The sequence below is a fragment of the Cibotium barometz genome, chromosome 40 (genome assembly GCF_041138505.1).
Source record: "Cibotium barometz isolate CiBa-2024 chromosome 40, ASM4113850v1, whole genome shotgun sequence".
Classification (NCBI taxonomy): domain Eukaryota; kingdom Viridiplantae; phylum Streptophyta; class Polypodiopsida; order Cyatheales; family Cibotiaceae; genus Cibotium; species Cibotium barometz.
In genome coordinates, this window is record NC_141085.1 from 32,131,588 (window position 1) to 32,147,654 (window position 16,067).

At 40.8% G+C, this 16,067-nt stretch overlaps 1 protein-coding gene across 2 annotated transcripts; it reads right to left on the reverse strand.

Annotated features, from left to right (window-relative positions):
* Positions 1 to 7,790: 7,790 nt before the first annotated feature.
* Positions 7,791 to 11,321, reverse strand: LOC147615422 (B3 domain-containing protein Os03g0184500-like). 2 transcript variants are annotated; one of them, XM_086779536.1, is made up of 8 exons: positions 11,177 to 11,321; positions 10,999 to 11,090; positions 10,845 to 10,910; positions 9,842 to 9,943; positions 9,699 to 9,730; positions 9,390 to 9,555; positions 8,619 to 8,825; positions 7,791 to 8,460 (listed from the first exon to the last, which is right to left on the reverse strand). In XM_086779536.1, exons 2-8 carry the CDS (start codon positions 11,074 to 11,076, stop codon positions 8,011 to 8,013), a joined length of 1,101 nt encoding a protein of 366 aa, XP_086635662.1. In that variant the 5' UTR covers positions 11,077 to 11,090; positions 11,177 to 11,321; the 3' UTR covers positions 7,791 to 8,010. The 2 variants fall into 2 exon arrangements, with proteins under 2 accessions (XP_086635662.1, XP_086635663.1); XM_086779537.1 differs by lacking the exon at positions 11,177 to 11,321 and having other exon boundaries at positions 9,842 to 9,980; positions 10,999 to 11,064.
* Between the last annotated feature and the right edge of the window lie 4,746 nt (positions 11,322 to 16,067).

A 16,067-nucleotide genomic window follows, 5' to 3' on the forward strand; every position in this document is an offset into this window, starting at 1 on the left:
CCTCCATAGGTACATATACAACTTAGGTGTTTTGGCAAGTTAGAGCAGGAACAAGGGCTTGTGGAGGCGCATTTACACACAGGCTAGAATCCCAAGGTCAACCTACGAAAGGTTGGGTGGGGGAGGTGATGAAGTAGTAAGCGATGAGGAGATGATAACCAACGACTGAGCACAGACAACCGACAGCCACAGTAGGCTTTGATACTGTGATGGAAGCAAAAACTCAAGCAGATAAAGACCCACTACCAACAAGGTGGAAGGCCCCCCCCCCACACCTCCATCCTCGTATCCACTCACCCATGAAGGGATAGGTGATGACCTCTTAGGATAAAGTAATAAAGTACTCTTTACAGTGAGGTCCAACTAGCTTGTATGTGGGATAATTCCCATGAGTGGCATTCCAACACAAATTGCATATAGTTGCAATAATGAAATATGTTTTATATAATGCGTGGGGCATGGAAAATTTCATATGGTTTCATGCATATAAAATGCATACAAATTACATAATTACATTTTCAAGAAATTCTTATTAATGTTTTTTGGGTCATTATATGATAGTGACCCACCACCATCCACGTAGAGTTAAAATAGAAAGAACAAGTTGCAAAATCTCATTTGCAAATGGTGACTTGCCACCAACACTCAAAGTGTACATAGGACAAGAATCTACATCCTTGTGTGCAAAATCTCATTCGCAAATGGTGACTTGTCAACACTCAAAGTGTACATAGGACAAGAATCTACATCTTTGTGTGAAAAATCTCATTTGCAAATGGTGACTTGCCAACACTCAAAGTGTACATAGGATAAGAATCTATATCCTTGTGAGCACATGCCTATGCTAGGTTTAGGGTTAGTAGTACACAACCCTAGAATCTACATCCTTGTGAGCACATGCCTATGCTAGGTTTAGGGTTAGTAGTACATAAGCCTAAAGGGGGATGGAACCTCTCCATTGCACTACTGAGTGTACAGGAAGTATAAGAGAGACAAGAGAGAGAGAGAGAGAGTTAGAGAGAGAAACTCAATGCTCTACAAAGAGATGATTGCATGACTCAATGTAGATTGATAAGATAGATATATTGTGAAGTTCACTAAGTACATGCAAACTTAAATTTTGACTCACATAAATCACAAACACATATGGGGACATGACACATGGGACACACTTATCTTATCCAGACCAAAGGGTGTTGTTCACACACATGTAGGCACACTTACACATAGATGAGGTGTCTCACACCTATACAAACACATATAGATGGCTACACACATACTCACATATAGAACACAAGAGACTCCGAAATACCCAACAATCATAATATCACACTGTATGAAGTAGGTTTGGGTGCACATGCGCATGGGGTAATGGGACCTAGGCACTTGGGCTTAGGGACATTTACATGTGTACTTTTAGAGTACCCTATATGAGGCATAGTGCTCATAGACATTGTGCCCTTTTTGATCATATTCACTCTATAGACATTCATGTCTTCTTGGTGCTCATGCCCAAGCTTCCATGGCCTTCTTGGTGCAATCCACCCTTGCGGTGCTTCAAGTAAACAAGCACAAATCTATTCTCCCTCTTGGACCACTTGACATTCTGGTCAAGAGTTTCGAGCTTCTTCGATGGATAGTGTGGTCATGAGAGGATGAGCTTATGAGTTTTCCTTTTGATCCTGGTACTACTATCTCTTTGGAGTCGAGCTTTCCTTTTGATCCAGGAGCTACTACCATTCTAGCTTCGACAGTACGAGGTGTATACCATACATATCCCTTTGATCCTGGAGGATACTCGACTAGATTCGTCATTGACAGTGGTTCCTTATCTACTCCACTTGCACCAAATTATCATGGAGCCATTGCCTTGGATTTTGCATGCCTCGGATTTCCTTTTGATTCAGGAGGTTGCATATATAGCCTCATCATCGAGACAGGAGTCCTCTGTCCTTTCCATTTGACCCAAGGAGTCATATGATTCATGCATGGGTCTTCCGCTACATTCAGTCATGGATGTGATTTTTCTTTGCTTTTGTACATAGCCACTTGTATATGTTTTTTTCCTTTGGGCATGACCACCCTTCAATTTCGAGGACAAAATCATTGTAAGAGGGGATGGTTTGTAATGAAATAGATTTGGGTGTACATGCACACGGGATAATGGGACCTAGACACTTGGGCTTAGGGACATTTACATGTGTACTTTTAGAGTACCCTATATGAGGCATAGGGCTCATGGGGACATTGTACCCTTTTTTGATCATATTCACTCTATAGACATTCATGTAGTTTCTTGGACACACACCAAGATCTCTCTCTCTTGAAATAGGTTTGGGTGTACATGCACATGGGATAATGGGACCTAGACACTTGGGCTTAGGGACATTTATATGTGTACTTTTAGAGTACCCTATATGAGGCATCGGGCTCATGGACATCGTACCCTTTTTTGATCATATTCACTCTATAGACATTCATGTCTTCTTGGTGCAATCAACCCTTGTCGTGCTTCAAGTAAACGAGCACACATCTTGGCTATTGCCTTAGGATGGTGACCTACACCCATGTTGTCACTCCATGCTTTGAGTGGCTAACCCTAGTTTCTTGCACACACCAAGATCTCTCTCTCGCCCTCTCAAAATAAAGAAAGACAAGCATACAGAATATGCTTAATGATTCATTCTAATTGTTACTTTGGATTAATATGCATACACTTATTCTAAATCGATGTACATACAATTCCTCTATATATTCATGAGCCAAGCTTGAACCCTCCTCTATATCAGTATAAGTATTCATGAGCCTTGAGTCCTCCTTCATATTAGTGTGGATATTCATTAGCGCCCCTCGCCCTGCCATGTCCCGCCAACACTTAAAGTGTACATAGGATAAGAATCTATATCCTTGTGAGCACATGCCTATGCTAGGTTTAGGGTTAGTAGTACACAACCCTAGAATCTACATCCTTGTGAGCACATGCCTATGCTAGGTTTAGGGTTAGTAGTACATAAGCCTAAAGGGGGATGGAACCTCTCCATTGCACTACTGAGTGTACAGGAAGTATAAGAGAGACAAGAGAGAGAGAGAGAGAGAGTTAGAGAGAGAAACTCAATGCTCTACAGAGAGATGATTGCATGACTCAATGTAGATTGATAAGATAGATATATTGTGAAGTTCACTAAGTACATGCAAACTTAAATTTTGACTCACATAAATCACATACACATATGGGGACATGACACATGGGACACACTTATCTTATCCAGACCAAAGGGTGCAGACCAAAGGGTGTTGTTCACACACATGTAGGCACACTTACACATAGATGAGGTGTCTCACACCTATACAAACACATATAGATGGTTACACACATACTCACATATAGAACACAAGAGACTCCGAAATACCCAACAAAATCATAACATCGCACTGTAATGAAGTAGGTTTGGGTGCACATGCACATGGGGTAATGGGACCTAGGCACTTGGGCTTAGGGACATTTACATGTGTACTTTTAGAGTACCCTATATGAGGCATAGGGCTCATAGACATTGTGCCCTTTTTTTATCATATTCACTCTATAGACATTCATGTCTTCTTGGTGCTCATGCCCAAGCTTCCATGGCCTTCTTGGTGCAATCCACCCTTGCTGTGCTTCAAGTAAACAAGCACAAATCTATTCTCCCTCTTGGACCACTTGACATTCTGGTCAAGAGTTTCGAGCTTCTTCGACGGATAGTGTGGTCATGAGGATGAGCTTATGAGTTTTCCTTTTGACCTTGGTACTACTATCTCTTTGAAGTTGAGCTTTCCTTTTGATCCAGGAGCTACTACCATTCTAGCTTCGACGGTTCGAGGTGTATACCATACATATCCCTTTGATCCTGGAGGATACTCGACTAGATTCGTCATTGACAGCGGTTCCTTATCTACTCCACTTGCACCAAATTATCATAGAGCCATTGCCTTGGATTTTGCATGCCTCGGATTTCCTTTTGATTCAGGAGGTTGCATATATAGCCTCATCATCGACACGAGTCCTCTATCCTTTCCATTTGACCCAAGGAGTCATATGATTCATGCATGGGTCTTCCGCTATATTCAGTCGTCATGGATGTGATTTTTCTTTGCTTTTGTACATAGCCACTTGTATATGTTTTTTTTCTTTGGGCACGACCACCCTTCAATTTCGAGGACGAAATCATTGTAAGAGGGGATGGTTTGTAATGAAATAGGTTTGGGTGTACATGCACAGGGGTAATGGGACCTAGACACTTGGGCTTAGGGACATTTACATGTGTACTTTTAGAGTACCCTATATGAGGCATAGGGCTCCTGGGGACATTGTACCCTTTTTTGATCATATTCACTCTATAGACATTCATGTAGTTTCTTGCACACACACCAAGATCTCTCTCTCTTGAAATAGGTTTGGGTGTACATGCACATGGGATAATGGGACCTAGACACTTGGGCTTAGGGACATTTACATGTGTACTTTTAGAGTACCCTATATGAGGCATCGGCTCATGGACATTGTACCCTTTTTTGATCATATTCACTCTATAGACATTCATGTCTTCTTGGTGCAATCAACCCTTGTCGTGCTTCAAGTAAACGAGCACACATCTTGGCTATTGCCTTAGGATGGTGACCTACACCCATGTTGTCACTCTATGCTTTGAGTGGCCAACCCTAGTTTCTTGCACACACCAAGATCTCTATCTCGCCCTCTCAAAATAAAGAAAGACAAGCATACAGAATATGCTTAATGATTCATTCTCATTGTTACTTTGGATTAATATGCATACACTTATTCTAAATCGATGTACATACAATTCCTATATATTCATGAGGCAAGCTTGAACCCTCCTCTATATCAGTATAAGTATTCATGAGCCTTGAGTCCTCCTTCATATCAGTGTGGGTATTCATTAGCGCCCCTCGCCCCGCCCCCGCCCCCCCCCCCCCCCCCCCCCCCACAGAGTACCCTATATGAGGCATAGGGCTCATGGACATTGTACCCTTTTTTGATCATATTCACTCTATAGACATTCATGTCTTCTTGGTGCAATCCACCCTTGCTACGCTTCAAGTAAACAAGCACACATCTTGGCTATTGCCTTAGGATCGTGACCTACACCCATGTTGTCACTCCATGCTTTGAGTGGCCAACCCTAGTTTCTTGCACACACCAAGATCTCTCTCTCGCCCTCTCAAAATAAAGAAAGACAAGCATACAGAATATGCTTAATGATTCATTCTCATTGTTACTTTGGATTAATATGCATACACTTATTCTAAATCGATGTACATACAATTCCTAGGTCATGAGCCAAGCTTGAACCCTCCTCTATATCAGTATAAGTATTCATGAGCCTTGAGTCCTCCTTCATATCAGTGTGGATATTCATTAGCGCCCCTCGCCCTGCCCCACCCCGCCCCCCTCCCCCCCCCTCCTCCTCTATATTAGTATAAGTATTCATGAGCCTTGAGTCCTCCTTCATATCAGTGTGGGTATTCATTAGCGCCCCCCGCCCATGTTGTCACTCCATGCTTTAAGTGGCCAACCCTAGTTTCTTGCACACACCAAGATCTCTCTCTCTCCCTCTCAAAATAAAGAAAGACAAGCATACAAAGTATGCTTAATGATTCATTCTCATTGTTAACTTTGGATTAATATGCATACACTTATTCTAAATCAATGTACATACAATTCCTCTATATATATATATTCATGAGCCAAGCTTGAACCCTCCTCTATATGTATTCATGAGCCTTGAGTCCTCCTTCATATCAGTGTGGGTATTCATTAGCACCCCCCTCCTCTATATCAGTATAAGTATTCATGAGCCTTGAGTCCTCCTTCATATCAGTGTGGGTATTCATTTTAGCGCCCCTCCCTCCCCGCCCCCCCCCCCCCCGCCCCCCCTCCTCTATATCAGTATAAGTATTCATGAGCCTTGAGTCCTCCTTCATATCAGCGTGGGTATTCATTAGCACCCCTCTCTTGCACACACGAAGATCCTCTCTCTCTCCCTCTCAAAATAAAGAAAGACAAGCATACAGAGTATGCTTAATGATTCATTCTCATTGTTAACTTTGGATTAATATGCATACACTTATTCTAAATCAATGTACATACAATTCCTCTATATATATTCATGAGCCAAGCTTGAACCCTCCTCTATATGTATTCATGAGCCTTGAGTCCTCCTTCATATCAGTGTGGGTATTCATTAGCGCCCCTCTCCCCCCCCCCCCCCTTCCTCTATATCAGTATAAAGTATTCATGAGCCTTGAGTCCTCCTTCATATCAGTGTGGGTATTCATTAGCACCCCTCTCTTGCACACACCAAGATCCTCTCTCTCCCTCTCAAAATAAAGAAAGACAAGCATATAGAGTATGCTTAATGATTCATTCTCATTGTTAACTTTGGATTAATATGCATACACTTATTTTAAATCAACGTACATACAATTCCTCTATATATATTCATGAGCCAAGCTTGAACCCTCCTCTATATGTATTCATGAGCCTTGAGTCTTCCTTCATATCAATGTGGGTATTCATTAGCGCCCCTCACGCCCCCCCTCCTCTATATTAGTATAAGTATTCATGAGCCTTCAGTCCTCCTTCATATCAGTGTGGGTATTCATTAGAACCCTCGCCCCGCCCCGCCCCGCCCCGCCCCCCGTCCCTCAAAGCCCAACAAAAGTACACCTTTCATCTAATTTCCCTTGCTGGTATTTGTCATGACTTTCTTACAAGTTGCTCTAGAAACAACATACATTCCTTGAGTTAGTTAAGTGTACCACCATTTTTAATTTTATGGTATTGAGGTTGCATTGCAAGGAAAAGGTTTCATGAATCCAACAAGCATCATCACAAGCACTTGTATTTACTGTGAGATTTACCAGAAGACACTTGGGTTTTTGAGAGGGAAGGAGATATTGATGCTAAGTATTTTCAATTGACTGAACATTTAAGCAAATATGCCTAAGAAAGCACGCAGCCTATTTTTCACTCATGGTACTTTTGTTTTCCATAAGCTGGATGCATTAAAATTAAAAAAAAGAATAACACTAAAAATGAACAGTACGGAAGCTGGATGCACAGCAACTAGGCCTTTGCAAAACAGACGAGCTCAATGTGAGAAGATGATCCATGTAAAAAACTTCTTCCGAATTTTGAAGAAATCTCCAAAAGAGCTTTTGGAACCAAGAATTTACTTTAGTAAGGAGTAGCCTAATTGTCAATTTACGAAAAACTAAGAACATTCAAGTCATAGGGATCATTGGGACACAAGCTGTATTAGGAGGATAGAAGTGAAGTGATGTGATAGGAGATTGAAATCCAAGTTCACCCAAGTACATAACAGGAGCTCAAAGCTCGAGCAATTTAATTAAAGCTTATATCTACCATCTATCATTGAAGCCAAAGGCATATAATTTACAAATGTTTAGGATCATTCAAGTCATAGGCATATAAATTACAAAAGTTTAAGATCATTCAAGTCAGGGGCATATAAATTATAGACACTAAGAAAAAATCACAATATATAATAGGCATTCCATCCAGTGCTATTAACGTTTTTTGGTCACTTTAGAAAGTACCATTGGTAAATTTCACTTGAGACAGCTCAAAATACCTCGACACAAGCTGTACTACTGTGAGCATACAAGTGATGCAAGTACATAACAAGAGCTCAAAGCTCAAGAACTTTTAGCTTGTATCTAACATCTTGTATGCTACATAAAGCTACTGCACCCCCCCCCCCCCCTCCCCCCTTCCCCCTCCAGCAAGCAAAATGGGGACAATGGAGCGGTTTTTGACACTTGTGACATTATGATGTTTGCCCAATATAACATCTTCTAATCACATGGGGACATCCCAACAACCCTCTAGTGCAAATACCCAAACATCTGAGAGTATTCAACAAACCTTTGATGTGTGTGCAATACATGTATGTACCATCAAAACTCTTATCAATTAATGGAGAAACCTCAACACACCTCAATCCCATCACCACAAGAAGTCATGGCTTTCTTGGAAGGCCTTGAAGAGTTTAGCTTCTGTGCCCGCAAGAAAGATGTAAGCTGCTTAGCATCCTTCACCTTTCCGATGTCCTCTTTTTCATCCTTGATCTCAAAGAGATCTTCAATGTCATCAGCTTTCCCCTTCCTCTTCTTCCTGCTGGGATCTTTCTTAGCACCACCCCTCTTTCCACCAGACCCCTCTTCACCATCCTCAGAGCCTGATTCTGACTCCTGTATTGCCTGCTTCTTCTTTCCTTTACCTCTCTTAGAAGAGCCTGTCCCAACTTCTTCCTCCTTCTCTTTCACAAGAACTTGGTTTTTCTTAGTAGTTGCCTTCTTCTCAGACTCTTCATTTGTCTGCTCGTCTGTGTCTTCATCAGTTTGTGTATCTGGCTCAGAAGCCCTCACTATGTGTACCTGTGCAAAGCCATTCAAATGCACTAAGAAACCTAGGCTATCATAAAAGAGACACTAGACATTTGCAGCACTCAGGAAAAAAAGAAGTAGAGGGATAACAGAGATACATGTAATCTGTGTGTGTGTGTGTGTGCGTGCTTGCTTTGAGGATAAATTACCTTGAACCTGCAGGGCTCAACCAACTCAAAAACCAGTGCATCTCCATCAACCAACCCATGGTCCAAAGAGAATCCCCTCCAGCCCCCACTCAGCCCTGCCTTGTTTGCAAGAAACACAGTGTCCCATTCTTCACCCTTCTCATTTTCCAAAACAACTCTATCATCTTTTTTGGGCAAGTATGTTTTGCAGAAACTTGATGGCAAGCCCTGGAAAACCACAAAATGCAAAAAGTGAGTGATTTGGATGCTAAGTACACTGTACATGTATATACATACATAACATGCATAAGATACATACATATATATATATTATTACACACATACATACGTAACATTCAGGCCTGCTTGAAGAAATCAAACAATTTACCACATTGCCATAGATCCCTTTGACTGTGCGCAGAAAGAATGTATAGGTGCATGCTAGCCCAAGCCTGAATCCCCCCCCCCTCCTTTTTAGCACCTCCGACCAAAAGCTAATACCGGCTATGTGTATCGGGAATAATCAGAATAAGTATTATCGTCGCTATGCCCCTGAATCTTTTTTTAATAATTTCTGCTCATGCCCCAATTTCTTCAAGTTCCCCACATGTCTATGGGTAGAGGAATCCAAAGGGTCCAATTAACCACGTTGGAGGGTAGCATTAGATCATGAGATGAGTCTGGCAGAGTGGGACTTGAACCTAGGATATCTAGACTCTTAAAGAGCCTGATATGTAAACCACACAATAAAAACACCAATTTCAGCACCCTAAGGGTTCCTTACTTTCTTACCAGCCAGAATCCACCTGTTACATGTGACTGCAGCATGGGCTTGACAAAAGAAGGACTACTTTTCGGTAGTTCTTTCATAACCGTCTCAGCTTTCAGTGCAGCTTCCAACCTTGCTTCATCAGAGGCATACTTTCTCATTAAGAGAGAAGAGGCCCTGGAGGAGTAGCTGCATGAAAAAGATAAACATTATCAAAAACATGCTATAAAACTAAGCAAAGCCAAAGTCAATCATGTGGAAATGTAAAGACACTCTGGCTGCCATTATCCACAAGCATATTGCATTTCCTTAGCATGTAAGAGAAATGATACCTTCTGCGGCCTAGTGAACTGTCCACCTCCACCTGAAAAAACATCAGAAGGGAAGGAACTGGAAGTTCAGTGATGAGATCACAGCACAAGTTTCAAATCTTTATGAGACTTCATGAGTTTATGATTAGAGTGGGTTGGGATACCTCACGATAGTCTGGAGCTGGATTGCTTGCAACTCGAGATGAACGTCGTAACTCAACAAACACAGTCTCCTTCGGCATGCGAGGTTTTCCTTGCCGAGAGTGCTGCAGCAATTCATTTGTTGAACCACATTACTCAGACCTGAATTAGAATGACACACATAAGCATTGCATGTGTGTGGCATACAATGCTTCCAGAGGGTACTGCAATTCATTTGTTGAAACCAGATAACTCAGACCTGAATTAGAATGGCACACATAAGCATTGTATGTGTGTGAAATTTGTGTGTGCATGTTGCATGTGCATGTGAATATCTTATTACGGTACACTGAAAAACAGGGAATGGTCACGGTACGCTGAAAAAACATGCATTCACATAGGAAATCCAGGGACTGACATAGGAAAGCTGTATGGATCCACTAACTTGCTGCAGTACATGTTTAGTCCTAGGAGAGTTGCATGAACTTGCGTTGACTATGCAGAATCAGCGAGAATTGCAATGGGGCAGTGCTTATTATTAGCAAGCACACAAGCACATAGTCACAAAAACCGTTTTGTTTGTTTCATCGTTTTGAAAGGTTTTACTTTGTTTGGTTTCACCTCTTTGAATGAAATGGAAAGATTTCGAAGTGACACTTGTTATATAGGCATACTGGTAACTGATACAAGTCACATTTAGGAACAAAGAAAGAGAAACATTCAAGACACATTCTCCATAAAATTTGCAGATGATACATTTTATGCCAGAACCGAACCCCCCACCGAATCCCCCCCAAGCGTCAGTTTGCATTCTCTCTCTCCTTTCTACCCCACTTGAAAATCTCAGGGATCTCTCTCTCTCTCTCTCTCTCTCTCTCTCTGTGTGTGTGTGTGTGCGCGCGCGCGTGTGTGTGTGCATGTGTGCGCGTGCGCGCACACATGTGGGATGGTGTATGTGTGCATGCATACATATCTGGATTCTAATTATCTATCAGCTGTGCATTATTTAATGTGACAAATACATACCAATGGGGTTTTTGAAACAACTACACCACTTGACAAGCTCTTAGAAAGGTCTGCTAATCCAAGCTCCTGCGAGAAAGAGATGCTCCAACATTTATCATTTACCCTTATCTTTGGGGTGGGCAAAAAGCTAAAGAAAAATGCTGCAAAAGGTAACCTGCATCCGCTTCTTGTTCTCTTCAAGCCGCTGTCTCCGGGCATCCTCGTAAGACAAACCGCCTTCTTGCAAATCCATGTCAAGCCTGCAAGCTGAGTTGAAAAAACAAAGAACCCTCAGTATAGGATCCAAGAATAAACAGGTTTTCCCTGTATGGCCATGTGTAGATGAGATTTACCTTAACTTTGCTAAGGCGAGAGCTTATCAGAAAGGGTTGTAGCTTTTATGGAGAGAAGCTCAAGCTCAAGATGTTGCCCTACTGGACTGGTCACTGTTCTGTAACGTTGAGTTTCAACCTTTCCCACCACTCGGCCCACCACCAACGGTCACTTAGGGTTGTCGTGGGCGGGGTGTCCCCACGTTGGGTTCACATTAGCCCTCCAATTCGAACATCATATATAAACCTTTCATTTCATTGTAAAATAGTCCATAAGCATTCTGGGTTGCTCTGCAGCTCAGGGTTCGGGATGGATCCAGAGGTAAGACCCTCTTCACATCATCATGAGTACAGCACAGGAAATAGCCAAATTTAATGGGGAGCAATTTTACACATGACAAAAACCATGTATTTGCTCATGAGGAAAAATCTGTGGGGGCTAGTTGAGGGAAGAGATGAATGTTCAGAGAGAGGGAAAAATGAGTGGAAGAGCAGGAATGAAAAAGCATTGGGACTTATTGCACTCAGTTTAAATGATGAAATCATTCATCACATCACACGGATACAATGGGCAAAAGATGCATGGGATGAACTCAATAAATTATTTGGCACACAAGCAAAAAATTCAAAGATAAATGTGTTAATGCAATTCTACAAATTGGACATGAAGAAAAGTGAACCTTTAATCACACACTTGAACAGATATAAAAGCATTAAGCAACACCTGGCAGCTATTAAGCAACACTTGGCAGCTATTGGCAAAAAGGTAGAAGATGATGAGGCACTAGTAGTGCTTCTGAAGAGTGTGGACAAAGGTGAATATGAAAATATTGTAGCAACACTAAAGAATGTACCTGAATTGAAGCTACACGAGATAGAAGCAGCTCTTCTAGAGCAAGAGAGGAGAGGCAAAGAGAAGAAATGGCTCGACTAAACAGCAGAAGAAGAAAAAGCATTCTTCACCCAAGGAGGATTCTCTCGAGGACGAGGACGAGGACGAGGAAGAGGCAGAGTAGGAGGAAGGACCTTCACTTGCCACAAATGTAGAAAGCCAAGACACATGGCAAGAGACTGCTACAGCAAACCAGTGGAGAAGGAACGACATCGGCAAACTTCATGGAGGCTCCAAAGGAAGTGGAGTCGGATCATCTTTTCTGAGAGAGAGAGAGAGAGAGAGAGAGAGAGACCCCACAACCCAATGTAACTTGTCCCAACAAAGTAAAACCACCTCTGAGCCATCGATGATGTAGGCCACGTGGTAGATGTATGTGTGAGCACTTTAGTCAAGGTCGGGGGCACTTATAGTAGCCTTGGACACATAGAGAGAGAGAGAGTGTCAAGGACTATGGAGTTTAGGGACTTGAGGCACTGGTCGCGGGCTATCAAGTAAGAGGGAAACTTGGTATAGGGTCCAGGTGTGCTAGAGAGTATTCACTTGAGGGGAGGTGTTGAAATATACAAGTGAATAGGGTGTGTGCGGGAACAAGCCCTTGGTTAGAGGTTGTAAAAGAGGATGTGTAAATGTGAAAGAACCTGTGAAAAGGTGAGAAGAATCTACTGGGAGAGAATAAAGGGTAGCATGAGAAGATTTAGAAAGTGTGGAGATATTCTGGGAGATATTCTAGGAAAAGTGAAGAGGTGGAGAGAATCAAGCAAAAGAGGTGGAGTGAATCAAGGAGAAATCAGTGGGATTTGATGCTTGGATGTAAGCTCTGTAAATTGAGGCATTGCCCTAATGAGAATTTGCTGGTTTTTGAGTATCCATGCCTACATTAATCTATTTGTTGATTACCCACTAATTACATCTTAATTATTTGCTAATCACTTTGTTAATGATGTTGATTCTAGTGTTTGATCCACCATAGCTCATCACAATGCTCTAATTTTAACACATATGGCCGAGTGGTAGTAGGATGATAGGCTAGACCTAGGGGATTGGATAAGGTCTAGGCTGTGCCTATGGATTTGGTCGAAGTAGAAATTGGATATCACCACTAGAAAGTGAGAGGCAATGTAGACCCGAATAAATGGGTGCTTTCCAAATGAAACCAAAATTCTGCTTGAAAAAGCTTAGAAAAATTCAAAAAATTAGACTGTAGGAGACGATGGAGTCAGTCCAAAGGTGTAGAGCCTATTTACTTCATGATTAAGGAGTAAGACATTAGAGAGTCCAAAGGTGTAGAGCATGTTTTCTTCATGATTAAGGAGTAAGACATTGAAGAGTGTTGTATGCATTGTTCAATCCAAAGATGTAGAGCCTATTTACTTCATGATTAAGGAGTAAGACATTGGAGAGTGTTCTATGCATTGTTCAAAGCCACCAATCGTCTCGTACTTGTCAGAATCATGAAGGGACTTTGCAAAAGGATTCATGTGCATTTTGTGCTATAAGGTTGTTTTGGGTAGATATGGGATGCACGCTGCTAGTGGTAGCTAGCCAAACACTAGGCTAGTGTGTATGACACCTTCAGGTGGGACTCTCTATCTGATAAATGTACACATCATTACCATGCCTTGGGAAGATGTATTGTATAGTATATAGAGTGTAGGGTCCTCACAATAGGTATCAGAGCCAATGTTATTTTTTGAGAGATCAAAGTAAGTGATTGTTTTAGCTGGCCACATTAGAAAAAGGAATGGAAACTTATACAGTTTCTTCTCTTTTTAGATGGATTAGCAGATCCCTACCATTTAGAGTATTATAGTACCTTAGATCATTAGATTACGTTACCGACTCTTTTGAGTACCTACTCATCCGAGGACTAGAGTCCCAAACTGCCTTGTTGTGCCTTTATACCAATCGATTCTTCTCGACCTAGGAGGATTGATGCTACTTGTGGTACTATGGCGAGTCCATGTTAATTGTAGCTTGACCGCTAGGGTCTAGGAGAATGTTACAAAAGACAGTGGTGCTCCTACGACTTGGAGTTATTTGGGAGCTAATGTTAAGCTCTAGCCTTACTCTAAATCACATTGTCTAGCATAGATTGTATATATTTCTTAGGGATTATATAGCCCCAGATAGGATGCGGACTTTGTATCAGCAAATTGAGTCTATAGATGATTCCACATTGTACGTAAATAATCTTTACATACACACACACATAGACACACACAGAGTGTTTTTTTGATTGCAAAAATTATCTTTATTTTGTCTTCTACCTTGTTTTTGAATTGTCTTAATTTAAGTAAATGATAATTGTAGAATGGCACAACAATGTTTTTTTGGTTGCAAAAATTGTCTTTTACATTGTCATTATTTTGTCTTCTATCTTGTTTTTGAATTATTTTAATTAAGTAAATGATAATTATAAAATGGCACAATGGATGACCCAACCATGTATGTCTAGTATACTGAAATTGTCATGAGATGATATGATAACATTTGCATTTAAAAATCTTTTATCTTCTCAAAATTGATGTGAGAGGATCATTTTGATGCATCATTTTGAAGAGCTCCTCTTTTTGACATGACATGAATAGAGGCAATAGTGGTGTCATTGATGGCACCTGCTTTAGCATTGTCTATGGTTGCTACCATCAAGTAGGAATGCTTAAAGAAAGTATGTATGTAGACATGATTCACTACAGATTTGGGATAGTAAATAGGATCCAAATATATGCGTATGTGTCTAGATACCTTGTAACTCATAGATAAATTTTTAGGGCTATTAGCTTCTTTATCTCCAAACCCAGATCCTTATTACTCCTAATTTTAATAATCACAGAGGGCATCATATGACGTGTTGTGCAAGAAATGGAGCACTAAACCTAAGATATATCTAACGACACAAAAGATAGTGCTATACAAAAATAAGATTGATATATAAATAAAGCTTTCTCTTTTATTGAGCATTGTCTTTAAATTTAGAATGTTAAATGCATAGCTATGTGATGCAGTAATGGTCCAGTGTCAACAGATCATCGATTGTAAGTATCAAGCCATTAGCATCACTTTCTAGTAGTGACGAACGATAAAGTAAGGGTGGTTTCATATTATCTCAAGTTTAGACAATATTAGTTTGGACAACCTTGCTAGGAACCTCTTATGTGACCTCATCGCTAGGTTGATGCTGTAGAGGAAAAAAATTATCATCGACATTAGCTTGAATTTTCTTCCTTTCTATGCCTCAAACCTGATTTTAGCCATGATTACCGAGAAACTCGGTTTAATTAAACAATATAGGATTAGAGGACGGGGTCAGTACTCCTTAGATGAATATTTATCAAGATTAAATCATTTGAGTTTGCATCTTCTCCATCAAAAATTTATAATTATGGGACAATATCAAATTTTTTGTTTGTTGGAAGCAAGGACTAGATTTCCCTATTGTAATACAATAAGAGCTTTTGAGTGAATAAAGAGATATTTTCTTTTACCTTTACTTAGGTCACGTGTTTCTAAACTTTAGATGCGTGATTATCTTTTTAAGAATTGTCACCATGAGTTGTGTGGGCAAATCTTTCCACTTGGTAGAAGAACTTGATGTCGATGTTCATCATGAAGCCTTGCACAAATCCCAGCTAGGACCTTTTTCGTGGGTGAAGGAAGTAATGTGGCCAAAATTATGCGTAACTGGATTGACATAAATGATTAATATTTCTATATTGTCAGTTGCAATGAACCGAGCAAGATGGCCTTGGCCCATCTAAAGATCATTGCCCGGCTTGAAGTTAGAAAAATCATGTTGAGGCAAACCATCTAAATTAAGATCAACTAAAATGGGACGATTTGAAAATGTATCTGCTTTGAAGTTATTGCCCACCAGGGTATAAAGAGGACAAGATGAATGACACTCTATCCATGGATGATACCATGTTGCTCAATAGATATGTTAGAAAACTTAATTCACCTATAACTAAGCTGGTTATAAGAATGCTAAACTAGACTCTATAGCTGAAGCAGTGCATA